This window comes from Cherax quadricarinatus, chromosome 62 (assembly GCF_038502225.1).
Source record: "Cherax quadricarinatus isolate ZL_2023a chromosome 62, ASM3850222v1, whole genome shotgun sequence".
Taxonomy (NCBI): Eukaryota; Metazoa; Arthropoda; class Malacostraca; order Decapoda; family Parastacidae; genus Cherax; species Cherax quadricarinatus.
This window is the reverse complement of record NC_091353.1, coordinates 3,951,872-3,974,371: the sequence shown is the minus strand read 5'-3', so window position 1 is coordinate 3,974,371 and position 22,500 is coordinate 3,951,872. Positions and strand designations below refer to the sequence as shown.

At 46.1% G+C, this 22,500-nt stretch overlaps 1 protein-coding gene across 1 annotated transcript in view; it reads right to left on the bottom strand.

Moving 5' to 3' along the window:
* The window catches only part of LOC138854526 (metabotropic glutamate receptor 6-like), a 94,306-nt gene that overhangs the window by 39,546 nt on the left and 32,260 nt on the right, over nt 1–22,500 (bottom strand). The window contains exons 4-6 of the mRNA XM_070098300.1: nt 16,302–16,408; nt 15,018–15,167; nt 780–913 (exon numbers count right to left, since the gene is read on the bottom strand). Of these exons, the coding sequence (XP_069954401.1) occupies nt 780–913; nt 15,018–15,167; nt 16,302–16,408 (391 nt within the window). The remainder of the gene's footprint in view (nt 1–779; nt 914–15,017; nt 15,168–16,301; nt 16,409–22,500) is intronic.

Below are 22,500 nucleotides of genomic sequence, written 5' to 3'. Positions count from 1 at the left end.
TGGTACAACAGTGACTCACCTGATGCAACAGTGACTCACCTGGCACAACAGTGACTCACCTGGAATAACAATGACTCCCCTGGTACAACAGTGACTCACCTGGTACAACAGTGACTCACCTGGTACAACAGTGACTCACCTGGTACAACAGTGACTCACCTGATACAACAGTGACTCACCTCGTACAACAGAGACTCACCTGATACAACAGTGACTCACCTGGTACAACAATGACTCACCTGGTACAACAGTAACTCACCTGGTACAAGAGTGACTCACCTGGTGCAACAGTGACTCACCTGGTACAACAGTGACTCACCTGGTGCAACATTGACTCACCTGGTACAACAGTGACTCACCTGGTATAACAGTGACTCACCTGGTACAACAGTGACTCACCTGGTACAACAGTGACTCACCTGGTACAACAGTGACTCACCTGGTACACCAGTGACTCACCTGGTACAACAGTGACTCACCTGGTACAACAGTGACTCACCTGGTACCACAGTGACTCACCTGGTACAACAGTGACTCACCTGGTACAACAGTGACTCACCTGGTACAACAGTGACTCACCTGGTATAACAGTGACTCACCTGGTACAACAGTGACTCACCTGGTACAACAGTGACTCACCTGGTACAACAGTGACTCACCTGGTACAACAGTGACTCACCTGGTACAACAGTGACTCACCTGGTACAACAGTGACTCACCTGGTACCACAGTGACTTACCTGGTACAACAGTGACTCACCTGGTACAACAGTGACTCACCTGGTAGGTAGAACAGTTAAAGCAGTGCCAGCAGCAGGATTCACCTTCCACGTACTTCCTAGCTTGACCAGTGAGGCAGGGCAGTGAACACACGCTGGACGGCGCTGCTGACTTCTCCAGCCTGAACTGTAGTGCTGTCACCATACCAGAGAGAGAGAGAGAGAGTGAGTGAGAGTGAGAAAGAGAATAAGAATGAGAGTGAGAGAGTGAGAGTGAGAAAGAGAGAGAGAGTGAGAGTGAGAGTGAGAAAGAGAATGAGAATGAGAGTGAGAGAGTGAGAGTGAGAAAGAGAGAGAGAGTGAGAGTGAGAGTGAGAAAGAGAATGAGAATGAGAGAGAGAGAGAGAGAGAGTACAAGGCCAATATTGTCAAAATACCACACTTGAATCCTCTTCGGGGACAGCGTGAAACAAGCTTTTATGCCACAAGACGGGCAGCCAGCAGCAACTTCACTCTGGCTGTACCCTTCTCCAGAACATCACTCCATCTGAGATCATACATACCCAGGATGACTCGAGTATGGAACACATTCGTACAGCATAATGATGTCAACGAGATAAAGTCAGTTGATCAAATGAAAATGCTGGCCCACAGATGGCTCCAACTTCCTCCTGTTCCCTACTTGTATGTCTCATAACAATAAAAATGCTTTCAAATGAGCTGATGTAGGTAACAGCTCTTAGCTTGCCAATAAAGTTAGGAATCCTTAACCTGTAAATAGCTTGTCAATAAAGCTAGGGATCCTTAACCTTGTCAAACCCTGTGTAAAAAAAAAAAAAAAAAAAGAGAGAGAGAGAGAGAGAGAGAGAGAGAGAGAGAGAGAGAGAGAGAGAGAGAGAGAGAGAGAGAGAGAGAGAGAGAGAGAGAGAGAGAGAGAGAGAGAGAGAGAATGGCAGACAGAGACAGAGAGGCAGAGACAGAGACAGAGAGAGAGATAGTACTGCATAGCATCATCAGTGTTAGTACTAGTAAGCTAGCTTCTGGGTGTCACTAGCAGTGCTCAGTGTTAGTACTAGTAAGCTAGCTTCTGGGTGTACTAGTAGTGTTAGTACTAAGCTATCTTCTGGGTGTCACTAGCAGTGCTTAGTGTTAGTACTAGTAAGCTAGCTTCTGGGTGTCACTAGCAGTGCTTAGTGTTAGTACTAGTAAGCTAGCTTCTGGGTGTCACTAGCAGTGCTCAGTGTTAGTACTAGTAAGCTAACTTCTGGGTGTCACTAGCAGTGCTCAGTGTTAGTACTAGTAAGCTAGCTTCTGGGTGTCACTAGCAGTGCTTAGTGTTAGTACTAGTAAGCTAGCTTCTGGGTGTCACTAGCAGTGCTCAGTGTTAGTACTAGTAAGCTAGCTTCTGGGTGTCACTAGCAGTGCTCAGTGTTAGTACTAGTAAGCTAGCTTCTGGGTGTCACTAGCAGTGCTCAGTGTTAGTACTAGTAAGCTAGCTTCTGGGTGTCACTAGCAGTGCTCAGTGTTAGTACTAGTAAGCTAGCTTCTGGGTGTCACTAGCAGTGCTCAGTGTTAGTACTAGTAAGCTAGCTTCTGGGTGTCACTAGCAGTGCTCAGTGTTAGTACTAGTAAGCTAGCTTCTGGGTGTCACTAGCAGTGCTTAGTGTTAGTACTAGTAAGCTAGCTTCTGGGTGTCACTAGCAGTGTTTAGTGTTAGTACTAGTAAGCTAACTTCTGGGTGTCACTAGCAGTGCTTAGTGTTAGTACTAGTAAGCTAACTTCTGGGTGTCACTAGCAGTGCTTAGTGTTAGTACTAGTAAGCTAGCTTCTGGGTGTCACTAGCAGTGTTTAGTGTTAGTACTAGTAAGCTAGCTTCTGGGTGTCACTAGCAGTGCTCAGTGTTAGTACTAATAAGCTAGCTTCTGGGTGTCACTAGCAGTGCTTAGTGTTAGTACTAGTAAGCTAGCTTCTGGGTGTCACTAGCAGTGCTCAGTGTTAGTACTAGTAAGCTAGCTTCTGGGTGTCACTAGCAGTGCTCAGTGTTAGTACTAGTAAGCTAGCTTCTGGGTGTCACTAGCAGTGCTCAGTGTTAGTACTAGTAAGCTAGCTTCTGGGTGTCACTAGCAGTGCTCAGTGTTAGTACTAGTAAGCTAGCTTCTGGGTGTCACTAGCAGTGCTCAGTGTTAGTACTAGTAAGCTAGCTTCTGGGTGTCACTAGCAGTGCTTAGTGTTAGTACTAGTAAGCTAGCTTCTGGGTGTCACTAGCAGTGTTTAGTGTTAGTACTAGTAAGCTAGCTTCTGGGTGTCAATAGCAGTGCTTAGTGTTAGTACTAGTAAGCTAGCTTCTGGGTGTCACTAGCAGTGTTTAGTGTTAGTACTAGTAAGCTAGCTTCTGGGTGTCACTAGCAGTGTTTAGTGTTAGTACTAGTAAGCTAGCTTCTGGGTGTCACTAGCAGTGCTTAGTGTTAGTACTAGTAAGCTAGCTTCTGGGTGTCACTAGCAGTGTTTAGTGTTAGTACTAGTAAGCTAGCTTCTGGGTGTCACTAGCAGTGTTTAGTGTTAGTACTAGTAAGCTAGCTTCTGGGTGTCACTAGCAGTGCTTAGTGTTAGTACTAGTAAGCTAGCTTCTGGGTGTCACTAGCAGTGTTTAGTGTTAGTACTAGTAAGCTAGCTTCTGGGTGTCACTAGCAGTGTTTAGTGTTAGTACTAGTAAGCTAGCTTCTGGGTGTCACTAGCAGTGTTTAGTGTTAGTACTAGTAAGCTAGCTTCTGGGTGTCACTAGCAGTGTTTAGTGTTAGTACTAGTAAGCTAGCTTCTGGGTGTCACTAGCAGTGCTTAGTGTTAGTACTAGTAAGCTAGCTTCTGGGTGTCACTAGCAGTGCTCAGTGTTAGTACTAGTAAGCTAGCTTCTGGGTGTCACTAGCAGTGCTTAGTGTTAGTACTAGTAAGCTAGCTTCTGGGTGTCACTAGCAGTGCTTAGTGTTAGTACTAGTAAGCTAGCTTCTGGGTGTCACTAGCAGTGCTCAGTGTTAGTACTAGTAAGCTAGCTTCTGGGTGTCACTAGCAGTGCTTAGTGTTAGTACTAGTAAGCTAGCTTCTGGGTGTCACTAGCAGTGCTTAGTGTTAGTACTAGTAAGCTAGCTTCTGGGTGTCACTAGCAGTGTTTAGTGTTAGTACTAGTAAGCTAGCTTCTGGGTGTCACTAGCAGTGCTTAGTGTTAGTACTAGTAAGCTAGCTTCTGGGTGTCACTAGCAGTGCTCAGTGTTAGTACTAGTAAGCTAGCTTCTGGGTGTCACTAGCAGTGCTTAGTGTTAGTACTAGTAAGCTAGCTTCTGGGTGTCACTAGCAGTGCTTAGTGTTAGTACTAGTAAGCTAGCTTCTGGGTGTCACTAGCAGTGCTCAGTGTTAGTACTAGTAAGCTAGCTTCTGGGTGTCACTAGCAGTGCTCAGTGTTAGCACTAGTAAGCTAGCTTCTGGGTGTCACTAGCAGTGCTCAGTGTTAGTACTAGTAAGCTAGCTTCTGGGTGTCACTAGCAGTGTTTAGTGTTAGTACTAGTAAGCTAGCTTCTGGGTGTCACTAGCAGTGCTTAGTGTTAGTACTAGTAAGCTAGCTTCTGGGTGTCACTAGCAGTGCTCAGTGTTAGTACTAGTAAGCTAGCTTCTGGGTGTCACTAGCAGTGCTTAGTGTTAGTACTAGTAAGCTAGCTTCTGGGTGTCACTAGCAGTGCTTAGTGTTAGTACTAGTAAGCTAGCTTCTGGGTGTCACTAGCAGTGTTAGTACTAGTAAGCTAGTGTTAGTAGCACTAGTAAGCTAGCTTCTGGGTGTCACTAGCTAGTGCTTAGTGTTAGTACTAGTAAGCTAGCTTCTGGGGTGTCACTAGCAGTGCTTAGTGTTAGTACTAGTAAGCTAGCTTCTGGGTGTCACTAGCAGTGCTTAGTGTTAGTACTAGTAAGCTAGCTTCTGGGTGTCACTAGCAGTGCTTAGTGTTAGTACTAGTAAGCTAGCTTCTGGGTGTCACTAGCAGTGCTTAGTGTTAGTACTAGTAAGCTAGCTTCTGGGTGTCACTAGCAGTGCTTAGTGTTAGTACTAGTAAGCTAGCTTCTGGGTGTCACTAGCAGTGCTTAGTGTTAGTACTAGTAAGCTAGCTTCTGGGTGTCACTAGCAGTGCTTAGTGTTAGTACTAGTAAGCTAGCTTCTGGGTGTCACTAGCAGTGCTTAGTGTTAGTTCTAGTAAGCTAGCTTCTGGGTGTCACTAGCAGTGCTTAGTGTTAGTACTAGTAAGCTAGCTTCTGGGTGTCACTAGCAGTGCTTAGTGTTAGTACTAGTAAGCTAGCTTCTGGGTGTCACTAGCAGTGCTCAGTGTTAGTACTAGTAAGCTAGCTTCTGGGTGTCACTAGCAGTGCTCAGTGTTAGTACTAGTAAGCTAGCTTCTGGGTGTCACTAGCAGTGCTCAGTGTTAGTACTAGTAAGCTAGCTTCTGGGTGTCACTAGCAGTGCTCAGTGTTAGTACTAGTAAGCTAGCTTCTGGGTGTCACTAGCAGTGCTCAGTGTTAGTACTAGTAAGCTAGCTTCTGGGTGTCACTAGCAGTGCTCAGTGTTAGTACTAGTAAGCTAGCTTCTGGGTGTCACTAGCAGTGCTCAGTGTTAGTACTAGTAAGCTAGCTTCTGGGTGTCACTAGCAGTGCTCAGTGTTAGTACTAGTAAGCTAGCTTCTGGGTGTCACTAGCAGTGCTCAGTGTTAGTACTAGTAAGCTAGCTTCTGGGTGTCACTAGCAGTGCTCAGTGTTAGTACTAGTAAGCTAGCTTCTGGGTGTCACTAGCAGTGCTCAGTGTTAGTACTAGTAAGCTAGCTTCTGGGTGTCACTAGCAGTGCTCAGTGTTAGTACTAGTAAGCTAGCTTCTGGGTGTCACTAGCAGTGCTCAGTGTTAGTACTAGTAAGCTAGCTTCTGGGTGTCACTAGCAGTGCTCAGTGTTAGTACTAGTAAGCTAGCTTCTGGGTGTCACTAGCAGTGCTCAGTGTTAGTACTAGTAAGCTAGCTTCTGGGTGTCACTAGCAGTGCTCAGTGTTAATACTAGTAAGCTAGCTTCTGGGTGTCACTAGCAGTGCTCAGTGTTAGTACTAGTAAGCTAGCTTCTGGGTGTCACTAGCGGTGCTCAGTGTTAGTACTAGTAAGCTAGCTTCTGGGTGTCACTAGCAGTGCTCAGTGTTAATACTAGTAAGCTAGCTTCTGGGTGTCACTAGCAGTGCTCAGTGTTAGTACTAGTAAGCTAGCTTCTGGGTGTCACTAGCAGGGCTCAGTGTTAGTACTAGTAAGCTAGCTTCTGGGTGTCACTAGCAGTGCTCAGTGTTAGTACTAGTAAGCTAGCTTCTGGGTGTCACTAGCAGTGCTCAGTGTTAGTACTAGTAAGCTAGCTTCTGGGTGTCACTAGCAGTGCTCAGTGTTAGTACTAGTAAGCTAGCTTCTGGGTGTCACTAGCAGTGCTCAGTGTTAGTACTAGTAAGCTAGCTTCTGGGTGTCACTAGCAGTGCTCAGTGTTAGTACTAGTAAGCTAGCTTCTGGGTGTCACTAGCAGTGCTCAGTGTTAGTACTAGTAAGCTAGCTTCTGGGTGTCACTAGCAGTGCTCAGTGTTAGTACTAGTAAGCTAGCTTCTGGGTGTCACTAGCAGTGCTCAGTGTTAGTACTAGTAAGCTAGCTTCTGGGTGTCACTAGCAGTGCTCAGTGTTAGTACTAGTAAGCTAGCTTCTGGGTGTCACTAGCAGTGCTTAGTGTTAGTACTAGTAAGCTAGCTTCTGGGTGTCACTAGCAGTGCTCAGTGTTAGTACTAGTAAGCTAGCTTCTGGGTGTCACTAGCAGTGCTCAGTGTTAGTACTAGTAAGCTAGCTTCTGGGTGTCACTAGCAGTGCTCAGTGTTAGTACTAGTAAGCTAGCTTCTGGGTGTCACTAGCAGTGCTCAGTGTTAGTACTAGTAAGCTAGCTTCTGGGTGTCACTAGCAGTGCTCAGTGTTAGTACTAGTAAGCTAGCTTCTGGGTGTCACTAGCAGTGCTCAGTGTTAGTACTAGTAAGCTAGCTTCTGGGTGTCACTAGCAGTGCTCAGTGTTAGTACTAGTAAGCTAGCTTCTGGGTGTCACTAGCAGTGCTCAGTGTTAGCACTAGTAAGCTAGCTTCTGGGTGTCACTAGCAGTGCTCAGTGTTAGTACTAGTAAGCTAGCTTCTGGGTGTCACTAGCAGTGCTCAGTGTTAGTACTAGTAAGCTAGCTTCTGGGTGTCACTAGCAGTGCTTAGTGTTAATACTCGTAAGCTAGCTTCTGGGTGTCACTAGCAGTGCTCAGTGTTAGTACTAGTAAGCTAGCTTCTGGGTGTCACTAGCATTGCTTAGTGTTAGTACTAGTAAGCTAGCTTCTGGGTGTCACTAGCAGTGCTCAGTGTTAGTACTAGTAAGCTAGCTTCTGGGTGTCACTAGCAGTGCTCAGTGTTAGTACTAGTAAGCTAGCTTCTGGGTGTCACTAGCAGTGCTCAGTGTTAGTACTAGTAAGCTAGCTTCTGGGTGTCACTAGCAGTGCTTAGTGTTAGTACTAGTAAGCTAGCTTCTGGGTGTCACTAGCAGTGCTCAGTGTTAGTACTAGTAAGCTAGCTTCTGGGTGTCACTAGCAGTGCTCAGTGTTAGTACTAATAAGCTAACTTCTGGGTGTCACTAGCAGTGCTCAGTGTTAGTACTAGTAAGCTAGCTTCTGGGTGTCACTAGCAGTGCTCAGTGTTAGTACTAGTAAGCTAGCTTCTGGGTGTCACTAGCAGTGCTCAGTGTTAGTACTAGTAAGCTAGTTTCTGGGTGTCACTAGCAGTGCTTAGTGTTAGTACTAGTAAGCTAGCTTATGAGTGTCACTAGCAGTGCTTAGTGTTAGTACTAGTAAGCTAGCTTCTGGGTGTCACTAGCAGTGCTTAGTGTTAGTACTAGTAAGCTAGCTTCTGGGTGTCACTAGCAGTGCTTAGTGTTAGTACTAGTAAGCTAGCTTCTGGGTGTCACTAGCAGTGCTTAGTGTTAGTACTAGTAAGCTAGCTTCTGGGTGTCACTAGCAGTGCTCAGTGTTAGTACTAGTAAGCTAGCTTCTGGGTGTCACTAGCAGTGCTCAGTGTTAGTACTAGTAAGCTAGCTTCTGGGTGTCACTAGCAGTGCTCAGTGTTAGTACTAGTAAGCTAACTTCTGGGTGTCACTAGCAGTGCTCAGTGTTAGTTCTAGTAAGCTAACTTCTGGGTGTCACTAGCAGTGCTCAGTGTTAGTACTAGTAAGCTAGCTTCTGGGTGTCACTAGCAGTGCTTAGTGTTAGTACTAGTAAGCTAGCTTCTGGGTGTCACTAGCAGTGCTCAGTGTTAGTACTAGTAAGCTAGGTTCTGGGTGTCACTAGCAGTACTCAGTGTTAGTACTAGTAAGCTAGCTTCTGGGTGTCACTAGCAGTGCTTAGTGTTAGTACTAGTAAGCTAGCTTCTGGGTGTCACTAGCAGTGCTCAGTGTTAGTACTAGTAAGCTAGCTTCTGGGTGTCACTAGCAGTGCTCAGTGTTAGTACTAGTAAGCTAGCTTCTGGGTGTCACTAGCAGTGCTCAGTGTTTGTACTAGTAAGCTAGCTTCTGGGTGTCACTAGCAGTGCTCAGTGTTAGTACTAGTAAGCTAGCTTCTGGGTGTCACTAGCAGTGCTTAGTGTTAGTACTAGTAAGCTAGCTTCTGGGTGTCACTAGCAGTGCTCAGTGTTAGTACTAGTAAGCTAGCTTCTGGGTGTCACTAGCAGTGCTTAGTGTTAGTACTAGTAAGCTAGCTTCTGGGTGTCACTAGCAGTGCTCAGTGTTAGTACTAGTAAGCTAGCTTCTGGGTGTCACTAGCAGTGCTCAGTGTTAGTACTAGTAAGCTAGCTTCTGGGTGTCACTAGCAGTGCTTAGTGTTAGTACTAGTAAGCTAGCTTCTGGGTGTCACTAGCAGTGTTTAGTTCTGCTAGAAGCTTCTTAACATTAGTAACACCTCTGTAATATCTGTAACATTTGAAACACCTCTGCAAGACCCAGTGCAACACTCTGCAACTCTGCAACACTCTGCAACTCTGCAACACTCTGCAACTCTGCAACACTATGCAACTCTACAACACTCTACAACTCTGCAACCCTTTGCGACTCTGCAACACTCTGCAACACTCTGCAACACTATGCAACTCTGCAACACTATGCAACTCTACAACCCTTTACGACTCTGCAACCCTATGCAACTCTGCAACACTCTGCAACACCATGCAACTCTGCAACACTCTGCAACACCATGCAACTCTGCAACACTGCAACTCTCCAACACTCTGCAACTCTAAAACCCTCTGCAACTCTGCAACACTCTGCAACTCTGCAGCAAGATGCAACTCTGCAACACTCTGCAACACACTGTAACTCTGCAACACACTGTAACTCTGCAACACACTGTAACTCTGCAACACTCTGCAACACACTGTAACTGCAACACACTGTAACTCTGCAACACTCTGCAACACACTGTAACTCTGCAACACTCTGCAACTCTGCAGCAAGATGCAACTCTGCAACACTCTGCAACACACTGTAACTCTGCAACACTCTGCAACACACTGTAACTCTGCAACACTCTGCAACACACTGTAACTCTGCAACACTCTGCAACACACTGTAACTCTGCAACACTCTGCAACACACTGTAACTCTTCAACACACTGTAACTATGCAACACGATGCAACACACTGTAACTCTGCAACACACTGTAACTCTGCAACACTCTGCAACACACTGTAACTCTGCAAAACTCTGCAACACACTGTAACTCTGCAACACACTGTAACTCTGCAACACTCTGCAACACACTGTAACTCTGCAACACTCTGCAACACACTGTAACTCTGCAACACTCTGCAACACACTGTACCTCTGCAACACTCTGCAACACACTGTAACTCTGCAACACTCTGCAACACACTGTAACTCTGCAACACGATGCAACACACTGTAACTCTGCAACACGATGCAACACACTGTAACTCTGCAACACGATGCAACACACTGTAACTCTGCAACACGATGCAACACACTGTAACTCTGCAACACGATGCAACACACTGTAACTCTGCAACACGATGCAACACACTGTAACTCTGCAACACGATGCAACACACTAACTCTGCAACACGATGCAACACACTGTAACTCTGCAACACTCTGCAACACACTGTAACTCTGTAACACACTGTAACTCTGCAACACTCTGCAACACACTGTAACTCTGCAACACTCTGCAACACACTGTAACTCTGCAACACTCTGCAGCACACTGTAACTCTGCAACACGATGCAACACACTGTAACTCTGCAACACTCTGCAACACACTGTAACTCTGCAACACTCTGCAACACACTGTAACTCTGCAACACTCTGCAACACACTGTAACTCTGCAACACGATGCAACACACTGTAACTCTGCAACACTCTGCAACTCTGCAACACACTGTAACTCTGCAACACTCTGCAACACACTGTAACTCTGCAACACGATGCAACACACTGTAACTCTGCTACACACTGTAACTCTGCAACACTCTGCAACACACTGTAACTCTGCAACACACTGTAACTCTGCAACACTCTGCAACACACTGTAACTCTGCAACACTCTGCAACATACTGTAACTCTGCAACACTCTGCAACACACTGTAACTCTGCAACACTCTGCAACACACTGTAACTCTGCAACACTCTGCAACACACTGTAACTCTGCAACACACTGTAACTTTGCAACACTCTGCAACACACTGTAACTCTGCAACACTCTGCAACACACTGTAACTCTGCAACACTCTGCAATGCACTGTAACTCTGCAACACTCTGCAACACACTGTAACTCTGCAACACTCTGCAACACACCGTAACTCTGCAACACACTGTAACTCTGCAACACACTGTAACTCTGCAACACACTGTAACTCTGCAACACTCTGCAACACACTGTAACTCTGCAACACCCTGCAACACACTGTAACTCTGCAACACTCTGCAACACACTGTAACTCTGCAACACACTGTAACTTTGCAACACTCTGCAACACACTGTAACTCTGCAACACTCTGCAACACACTGTAACTCTGCAACACTCTGCAATACACTGTAACTCTGCAACACTCTGCAACACACTGTAACTCTGCAACACTCTGCAACACACCGTAACTCTGCAACACACTGTAACTCTGCAACACACTGTAACTCTGCAACACACTGTAACTCTGCAACACTCTGCAACACATTGTAACTCTGCAACACACTGTAACTCTGCAACACACTGTAACTCTGCAACACACTGTAACTCTGCAACACTCTGCAACACCCTGTAACTCTGCAACACACTGTAACTCTGCAACACTCTGCAACACACTGTAACTCTGCAACACTCTGCAACACTCTGTAACTCTGCAACACACTGTAACTCTGCAACACTCTGCAACACACTGTAACTCTGCAACACACTGTAACTCTGCAACACACGGTAACTCTGCAACACGATGCAACACACTGTAACTCTGCAACACTCTGCAACACACTGTAACTCTGCAACACGATGCAACACACTGTAACTCTGCAACACGATGCAACACACTGTAACTCTGCAACACACTGGAACTCTGCAACACTCTGCAACACACTGTAACTCTGCAACACTCTGCAACACACTGTAACTCTGCAACACGATGCAACACACTGTAACTCTGCAACACGATGCAAAACACTGTAACTATGCAACACTCTGCAACACACTGTAACTCTGCAACACTCTGCAACACACTGTAACTCTGCAACACTCTGTAACACACTGTAACTCTGCAACACTCTGCAACACACGGTAACTATGCAACACTCTGCAACACACTGTAATTCTGCAACACTCTGCAACTCTGCAACACACTGTAACTCTGCAACACACTGTAACTCTGCAAGACTTTGCAACACACTGTAACTCTGCAACACGATGCAACGCACGGTAACTCTGCAACACTCTGCAACACCCGGTAACTCTGCAACGCGATGCAACACACTGTAACTCTGCAACAAACTGTAACTCTGCAACACTCTGCAACACACTGTAACTCTGCAACATTCTGCAACACACTGTAACTCTGCAACACGCTGCAACACACGGTAACTATGCAACACTCTGCAACACACTGTAACTCTGCAACACTCTGCAACTCTGCAACACTCTGCAACACACTGTAACTCTGCATCACTCTGCAACACACTGTAACTCTGCAACACACTGTAACTCTGCAACACTCTGGAACACCCGGTAACTCTGCAACACTCTGCAACACACTGTACCTCCGCAACGCGATGCAACACACTGTAACTCTGCAACACGATGCAACACACTGTAACTCTGCAACACGATGCAACACACTGTAACTCTGCAACACTCTGCAACACACTGTAACTCTGCAACACTCTGCAGCACACTGTAACTCTGCAACACTCTTCAACACATTGTAACTCTGCAACACACTGTAACTCTGCAACACTCTGCAACACACTGTAACTCTGCAACACGATGCAACACATTGTAACTCTGCAACACACTGTAACTCTGCAACACACTGCAACACACTGTAACTCTGCAACACTCTGCAACACACTGTAACTCTGCAACACACTGTAACTCTGCAACACACTGCAACACACTGTAACTCTGCAACACTCTGCAACACACTGTAACTCTGCAACACACTGTAACTCTGCAACACACTGTAACTCTGCAACACTCTGCAACACACTGTAACTATGCAACACACTGTAACTCTGCAACACACTGTAACTCTGCAACACTTTGCAACACACTGTAAGTCTGCAACACTCTGCAACACACTGTAACTCTGCAACACTCTGCAACACACTGTAACTCTGCAACACTCTGCAACACACTGTAACTCTGGAACACTCTGCAACACTCTGCAACACACTGTAACTCTGCAACACTCTGCAACACACTGTAACTCTGCAACACTCTGCAACACACTGTAACTCTGCAACACTCTGCAACACACTGTAACTCTGCAACACTCTGCAACACACTGTAACTCTGCAACACTCTGCAACACACTGTAACTCTGCAACACTCTGCAACACACTGTAACTCTGCAACACTCTGCAACACACTGTAACTCTGCAACACTCTGCAACACACTGTAAATCTGCAACACTCTGCAACACACTGTAACTCTGCAACACTCTGCAACACACTGTAACTCTGCAACACTCTGCAACACACTGTAACTCTGCAACACTCTGCAACACACTGTAAATCTGCAACACTCTGCAACACACTGTAACTCTGCAACACTCTGCAACACAGTGTAACTCTGCAACACTCTGCAACACACTGTAACTCTGCTACACTCTGCAACACACTGTAACTCTGGAACACTCTGGAACACACTGTAACTCTGCAACACTCTGCAACACACTGTAACTCTGCAACACTCTGCAACACACTGTAACTCTGCAACACTCTGCAACACACTGTAACTCTGCAACACTCTGCAACACACTGTAACTCTGCAACACTCTGCAACACACTGTAACTCTGCAACACTCTGCAACACACTGTAACTCTGCAACACGATGCAACACACTGTAACTCTGCAACACGATGCAACACACTGTAACTCTGCAACACGATGCAACTCTGCAATGCCACAACTCTCTTTGCAGGGAAAAGCCTTTCATCAACAGTGTGTGTGTGTGTGTGTGTGTGTGTGTGTGTGTGTGTGTGTGAGTGTGAGTGTGTGTGTGTGTGTGTGTGTGTGTGTGTGTGTGTGTGTGTGTGTGTGTGTGTGTGTGTGTGTACTCACCTAATTGTACTCACCTAATTGTGGTTGCAGGGGTCGAGACTCAGCTCCTGGCCGCGCCTCTTCACTGATCGCTACTGGATCCTCTCTCTGCTTCCTGAGCTTTGTCATACCTCTTCTTAAAACTATGTATGGTTCCTGCCTCCACTACTTCACTTGCTAGGCTATTCCACTTGCTGACAACTCTATGACTGAAGAAATACTTCCTAACGTCCCTGTGACTCGTCTGAGTCTTCGGCTTCCAGTTGTGACCCCTTGTCCCTGTCTCCCCTCTCTGGAACATCCTATCTCTGTCCACCTTGTCTATTCCCCGCAGTATCTTGTATGTCGTTATCATGTCTCCCCTGACTCTTCTGTCCTCCAGTGTCGTCAGTCCGATTTCCCTTAACCTTTCCTCGTACGACATTCCCTTGAGCTCTGGGACTAGCCTTGTTGCAAACCTTTGTACTTTCTCTAGCTTCTTGACGTGCTTGACCAGGTGTGGGTTCCAGATTGGTGCTGCATACTCCAGTATGGGCCTAACATACACAGTGTACAGTGTCTTGAACGATTCCTTATTAAGGTATCGGAACGCTATTCTCAGGTTTGCCAGGGGCCCGTATGCTGCAGCAGTTATTTGGTTGATGTGTGCCTCCAGTGATGTGCTCGGTGTTATGGTCACCCCAAGGTCTTTCTCCCTGAGTGAGGTATGTAGTCTTTGTCCACCTAGCCTGTGAGTGTGTGTGTGTGTGTGTGTGTGTGTGTGTGTGTGTGTGTGTGTGAGTGTGTGTGTGTGTGTGTGTGTGTGTGTGTGTGTGTGTGTGTGTGTGTGTGTGTGTGTGTGTGTCTGTGTGTGTGTGTGAGTGTGTGAATGTGTGTGTGTGTGTGTGTGTGTGTGTGTGTGTGTTTGTGTGTGTGTGTGTGTGTGTGTGTGTGTGTGTACGTCTCATCACTTACCATCTACGACCTGACAGTGCCACTTACCACTTGACAGTGCCACTTACCACCTGATAGTGTCACGTACCACCTAACAGTGCCACTTACCACCTGACAGTGTCACGTACCACCTAACAGTGCCACTTACCACCTGACATTGCCACTTACCACCTGACAGTGTCACTTGCCACCTAACAGTGCCACTTACCACCTGACAGTGTCACTTACTACTTGACAGTGTCACGTACCACCTAACAGTGCCACTTACCACCTGACAGTGTCACTTACCACCTGAGAGTGCTACTTACCACCTGACAGTGCCACTTACCACCTGACAGTGTCACTTACCACCTGACAGTGCTACTTACCACCTGACAGTGTCACTTACCACCTGACAGTGCCACTTACAACTTTACAGTGCCACTTACCACCTGAGTGCCACTTACCATATGAGAGTGCTCCTTCCCACTTGACAGTTCCACTTACCACTTGTGTTAAGTTTAAGGGTACCCTCCACGTACTGGCCAACGGTCACCCAGTTATAGCGACCAGGACTGGTCTGTTTAAAGTGAATGATGTTATATCTGGCAGGACCATCCCCCTGGCGGTCGAACCTGAAGTTATCTCCACTCAGACCTGTGTTGAGAGGGATGAGAGGGGAGTGAGAGAGGGATGAGAGAGGAGTGAGAGAGGAGTGAGAGAGGAGTGAGAGAGGAGTGAGAGAGGGGTGAGAGAGGGGTGAGAGAGGAGTGAGAGAGGAGTGAGAGAGGGGTGAGAGAGGGGTGAGAGAGGGGTGAGAGAGGGGTGAGAGGTGGGAGAGGTAAGAATGTGTGTAAGAATACACACACATATATATATATATATATATATATATATATATATATATATATATATATATATATATATATATATATATATATATATATATATATATATATATATATATATATATATATATATATATATATATATATATATATATATATATGTCTCCTAGCCTCCTCTAGTGTTTTCTAGCCATCCCTAGTGTCTCCTAGCCTTCCCTAGTGTTTCCTAGCCTTCCCTAGTGTCTCCTAGCCTTCCCTAGTGTCTCCTAGCCTTCCCTAGTGTCTCCTAGCCTTCCCTAGTGTTTCCTAGCCTTCCCTAGTGTCTCCTAACCTTCCCTAGTGTTTCCTAGCCTCCCCTAGTATCTCCTGACCTTCCCTAGTGTTTCCTAGCCTCCCCTAGTGTCTCCTGGCCTTCCCTAGTGTCTCCTGACCTCCCCTTGTGTCTCCTAGCCTCTCCTAGTGTCTCCTAGTATTCCTTAGTGTCTCCTAGCCTTCTCTAGTGTCTCCTAGCCTTCCCTAGTGTCTCCTAGCCTTCCCTAGTGTTTCCTAGCCCCCAGTGTCTCCTAGCCTTCCCTGGTGTCTCCAAGCCTCCCCTAGTATCTCCTAGCCTTCTCTAGTGTCTCCTAGCCTTCCCTAGTGTCTCCAAGCCTCCTCTAGTGTCTCCTAGCATTCCCTAGTGTTTCCTAGCCTTCCCTAGTGTCTCCTAACTTTCAACTAGTGTCTCCTAGCCTCCCCTAGTGTCTCCTAGCCTCTCCTAGTGTCTCCTAGTATTCCCTAGTGTCTCCTAGCCTTCCCTGGTGTCTCCAAGCCTCCCCTAGTGTCGCCTAGCCTTTCTTAGTGTCTCCTAGCCTTCAACTAGTGTCTCCTAGCCTTCCTTGGTGTCTCGTAGCCTCCCCTAGTGTCTCCTAGGCTCCCCTAGTTTTTATTAGTCACTCAAACTCACCTGTAAAGACCACCTTTCTGAGGTAGGACAGCAGGATGTCTCCATGGATGGGAGACATCTCTGGACACAGACCAGGTTTGCTGCCACACAGGTCCTGGTGCATGTCTCTGTGAGAGATAGTGCTAATGAGAGAGAGTGGTGGTGGTAGTGAGAGATAATGGTGGTAGTGAGAGACAGTGGTGGTGGTAGTGAGAGATGATGAGGGTGGTGAAAGATGGTGACTGTGGTGATAGTGAGAGATAATGGTGGTAGTGGTAACAGTGAGAGGTAATGGTGATGTTGGTGGTAGTGAGGGATAATAGTGGTAGTGAGAGATAATGGTGGTAGTGAGAGATAATGGTGGTAGTGGTAACAGTGAGAGGTAATGTTGATGGTGGTGGTAGTGAGAGATAATAGTGGTAGTGAGAGATAATGGTGGTAGTGAGAGATAATGGTGGTAGTGGTAACAGTGAGAGGTAATGGTGATGGTGGTGGTAGTGAGAGATAATAGTGGTAGTGAGAGATAATGGTGGTAGTGGTAACAGTGAGAGGTAATGGTGATGGTGGTGGTAGTGAGAGATAATAGTGGTAGTGAGAGATAATGGTGGTAGTGAGAGATAATGGTGGTAGTCGTAACAGTGAGAGGTAATGGTGATGTTGGTGGTAGTGAGGGATAATAGTGGTAGTGAGAGATAATGGTGGTAGTGAGAGATAATGGTGGCAGTGGTAACAGTGAGAGATAATGGTGATGGTGGTGGTAGTGAGAGATAATAGTGGTAGTGAGAGATAATGGTGGTAGTGAGAGATAATGGTGGTAGTGGTAATAGTGAGACGTAATGGTGATGGTGGTGGTAGTGAGAGATTAATAGTGGTAGTGAGAGATAATGATGGTAGTGAGAGATGATGAGGGTGGTGAAAGATGGTGACTGTGGTGATAGTGAGAGATAATGGTGGTAGTGGTAACAGTGAGAGATAATGGTGATGGTGGTGGTAGTGAGAGATAATAGTGGTAGTGAGAGATAATGGTGGTAGTGAGAGATAATGGTGGTAGTGGTAACAGTGAGAGATAATGGTGATGGTGGTGGTAGTGAGAGATAATAGTGGTAGTGAGAGATAATGGTGGTAGTGAGAGATAATGGTGGTAGTGGTAACAGTGAGAGATAATGGTGATGGTGGTGGTAGTGAGAGATAATAGTGGTAGTGAGAGATAATGGTGGTAGTGAGAGATAATGGTGGTAGTGGTAACAGTGAGAGATAATGGTGATGGTGGTGGTAGTGAGAGATAATAGTGGTAGTGAGAGATAATGGTGGTAGTGAGAGATAATGGTGGTAGTGGTAACAGTGAGAGATAATGGTGATGGTGGTGGTAGTGAGAGATAATAGTGGTGAGAGATAATGACATACTTGGTACATGGTTAAATATCACGTTATCTATCTCTCAATACTAAATAGTTAAAGCTATAACCATAATTGTTAAAGTGTGGTAAGCCAGTGGAAGGTCTCAGTCAGATGGCCAAAATCTCCAGCTGTGGGTCATCATATGACAAAGACCAGCGTCAGGAAACACTTGTTCTGTTTCCTGACAAACCTTACCTAACCTAACCTGAAGACCAGCGTCAGGAAACACTTGTTCTGTTTCCTGACAAACATTACCTAACCTAACCTGAAAACCAGCGTCAGGAAACACTTGCCCTGTTTCCTGACAAACCTTACCTAACCTAACCTGAAGACCAGCGTCAGGAAACACTTGTCCTGTTTCCTGACAAACCTTACCTAACCTAACCTGAAGACCAGCGTCAGGAAACACTTGTTCTGTTTCCTGACAAACATTACCTAACCTAACCTGAAGACCAGCGTCAGGAAACACTTGTCCTGTTTCCTGACAAACCTTACCTAACCTAACCTGAAGACCAGCGTCAGGAAACACTTGTTCTGTTTCCTGACAAACCTTACCTAACCTAACCTGAAGACCAGCGTCAGGAAACACTTGTTCTGTTTCCTGACAAACCTTATCTAACCTAACCTGAAGACCAGCGTCAGGAAACACTTGTCCTGTTTCCTGACAAACCTTACCTAACCTAACCTGAAGACCAGCGTCAGGAAACACTTGTCCTGTTTCCTGACAAACCTTACCTAACCTAACCTGAAGACCAGCGTCAGGAAACACTTGTTCTGTTTCCTGACAAACCTTATCTAACCTAACCTGAAGACCAGCGTCAGGAAACACTTGTCCTGTTTCCTGACAAACCTTACCTAACCTAACCTGAAGACCAGCGTCAGGAAACACTTGTCCTGTTTCCTGACAAACCTTACCTAACCTAACCTGAAGACCAGCGTCAGGAAACACTTGTCCTGTTTCCTGACAAACCTTACCTAACCTAACCTGAAGACCAGCGTCAGGAAACACTTGTCCTGTTTCCTGACAAACCTTACCTAACCTAACCTGAAGACCAGCGTCAGGAAACACTTGTTCTGTTTCCTGACAAACCTTACCTAACCTAACCTGAAGACCAGCGTCAGGAAACACTTGTTCTGTTTCCTGACAAACCTTACCTAACCTAACCTGAAGACCAGCGTCAGGAAACACTTGTTCTGTTTCCTGACAAACCTTACCTAACCTAACCTGAAGACCAGCGTCAGGAAACACTTGTTCTGTTTCCTGACAAACCTTACCTAACCTAACCTGAAGACCAGCGTCAGGAAATACTTGTCTTGTTTCCTGACAAACCTTACCTAACCTAACCTGAAGACCAGCGTCAGGAAACACTTGTTCTGTTTCCTGACAAACCTTACCTAACCTAACCTGAAGACCAGCGTCAGGAAACACTTGTCCTGTTTCCTGACAAACCTTACCTAACCTAACCTGAAGACCAGCGTCAGGAAACACTTGTTCTGTTTCCTGACAAACCTTACCTAACCTAACCTGAAGACCAGCGTCAGGAAACACTTGTTCTGTTTCCTGACAAACCTTACCTAACCTAACCTGAAGACCAGCGTCAGGAAACACTTGTCCTGTTTCCTGACAAACCTTACCTAACCTAACCTGAAGACCAGCGTCAGGAAACACTTGTCCTGTTTCCTGACAAACCTTACCTAACCTAACCTGAAGACCAGCGTCAGGAAACACTTGTTCTGTTTCCTGACAAACCTTACCTAACCTAACCTGAAGACCAGCGTCAGGAAACACTTGTCCTGTTTCCTGACAAACCTTACCTAACCTAACCTGAAGACCAGCGTCAGGAAACACTTGTTCTGTTTCCTGACAAACCATACCTAACCTAACCTGAAGACCAGCGTCAGGAAACACTTGTTCTGTTTCCTGACAAACCTTACCTAACCTAACCTGAAGACCAGCGTCAGGAAACACTTGTTCTGTTTCCTGACAAACCTTACCTAACCTAACCTGAAGACCAGCGTCAGGAAACACTTGTCCTGTTTCCTGACAAACCTTACCTAACCTAACCTGAAGACCAGCGTCAGGAAACACTTGTCCTGTTTCCTGACAAACCTTACCTAACCTAACCTGAAGACCAGCGTCAGGAAACACTTGTTCTGTTTCCTGACAAACCTTACCTAACCTAACCTGAAGACCAGCGTCAGGAAACACTTGTCCTGTTTCCTGACAAACCTTACCTAACCTAACCTGAAGACCAGCGTCAGGAAACACTTGTTCTGTTTCCTGACAAACCTTACCTAACCTAACCTGAAGACCAGCGTCAGGAAACACTTGTCCTGTTTCCTGACAAACCTTACCTAACCTAACCTGAAGACCAGCGTCAGGAAACACTTGTTCTGTTTCCTGACAAACCTTACCTAACCTAACCTGAAGACCAGCGTCAGGAAACACTTGCCCTGTTTCCTGACAAACCTTACCTAACCTAACCTGAAGACCAGCGTCAGGAAACACTTGTCCTGTTTCCTGACAAACCTTACCTAACCTAACCTGAAGACCAGCGTCAGGAAACACTTGTCCTGTTTCCTGACAAACCTTACCTAACCTAACCTGAAGACCAGCGTCAGGAAACACTTGCCCTGTTTCCTGACAAACCTTACCTAACCTAACCTGAAGACCAGCGTCAGGAAACACTTGTCTTGTTCTGTTTCCTGACAAACCTTACCTAACCTAACCTGAAGACCAGTGTCAGGAAACACTTGTTCTGTTTCCTGACAAACCTTACCTAACCTAACCTGAAGACCAGCGTCAGGAAACACTTGCCCTGTTTCCTGACAAACCTTACCTAACCTAACCTGAAGACCAGCGTCAGGAAACACTTGTTCTGTTTCCTGACAAACCTTACCTAACCTAACCTGAAGACCAGCGTCAGGAAACACTTGTCTGGTTCCTGACAAACCTTACCTAACCTAACCTGAAGACCAGCGTCAGGAAACACTTGTTCTGTTTCCTGACAAACCTTACCTAACCTAACCTGAAGACCAGCGTCAGGAAACACTTGCCCTGTTTCCTGACAAACCTTACCTAACCTAACCTGAAGACCAGCGTCAGGAAACACTTGTTCTGTTTCCTGACAAACCTTACCTAACCTAACCTGAAGACCAGCGTCAGGAAACACTTGTCCTGTTTCCTGACAAACCTTACCTAACCTAACCTGAAGACCAGCGTCAGGAAACACTTGTTCTGTTTCCTGACAAACCTTACCTAACCTAACCTGAAGACCAGCGTCAGGAAACACTTGTCCTGTTTCCTGACAAACCTTACCTAACCTAACCTGAAGACCAGCGTCAGGAAACACTTGCCCTGTTTCCTGACAAACCTTACCTAACCTAACCTGAAGACCAGCGTCAGGAAACGCTTGCCCTGTTTCCTGACAAACCTTACCTAACCTAACCTGAAGACCAGCGTCAGGAAACACTTGTCTTGTTTCCTGACAAACCTTACCTAACCTAACCTGAAGACCAGCGTCAGGAAACACTTGTTCTGTTTCCTGACAAACCTTACCTAACCTAACCTGAAGACCAGCGTCAGGAAACACTTGTTCTGTTTCCTGACAAACCTTACCTAACCTAACCTGAAGACCAGCGTCAGGAAACACTTGTCCTTTTTCCTGACAAACCTTACCTAACCTAACCTGAAGACCAGTGTCAGGAAACACTTGTCCTGTTTCCTGACAAACCTTACCTAACCTAACCTGAAGACCAGCGTCAGGAAACACTTGTCCTGTTTCCTGACAAACCTTACCTAACCTAACCTGAAGACCAGCGTCAGGAAACACTTGCCCTGTTTCCTGACAAACCTTACCTAACCTAACCTGAAAACCAGCGTCAGGAAACACTTGCCCTGTTTCCTGACAAACCTTACCTAACCTAACCTGAAGACCAGCGTCAGGAAACACTTGTCTTGTTTCCTGACAAACCTTACCTAACCTAACCTGAAGACCAGCGTCAGGAAACACTTGTTCTGTTTCCTGACAAACCTTACCTAACCTAACCTGAAGACCAGCGTCAGGAAACACTTGTTCTGTTTCCTGACAAACCTTACCTAACCTAACCTGAAGACCAGCGTCAGGAAACACTTGTCCTGTTTCCTGACAAACCTTACCTAACCTAACCTGAAGACCAGCGTCAGGAAACACTTGCCCTGTTTCCTGACAAACCTTACCTAACCTAACCTGAAGACCAGCGTCAGGAAACACTTGCCCTGTTTCCTGACAAACCTTACCTAACCTAACCTGAAAACCAGCGTCAGGAAACACTTGCCCTGTTTCCTGACAAACCTTACCTAACCTAACCTGAAGACCAGCGTCAGGAAACACTTGTCTTGTTTCCTGACAAACCTTACCTAACCTAACCTGAAGACCAGCGTCAGGAAACACTTGTTCTGTTTCCTGACAAACCTTACCTAACCTAACCTGAAGACCAGCGTCAGGAAACACTTGTTCTGTTTCCTGACAAACCTTACCTAACCTAACCTGAAGACCAGCGTCAGGAAACACTTGTCCTGTTTCCTGACAAACCTTACCTAACCTAACCTGAAGACCAGCGTCAGGAAACACTTGTTCTGTTTCCTGACAAACCTTACCTAACCTAACCTGAAGACCAGCGTCAGGAAACACTTGTCCTGTTTCCTGACAAACCTTACCTAACCTAACCTGAAAACCAGCGTCAGGAAACACTTGCCCTGTTTCCTGACAAACCTTACCTAACCTAACCTGAAGACCAGCGTCAGGAAACACTTGTCCTGTTTCCTGACAAACCTTACCTA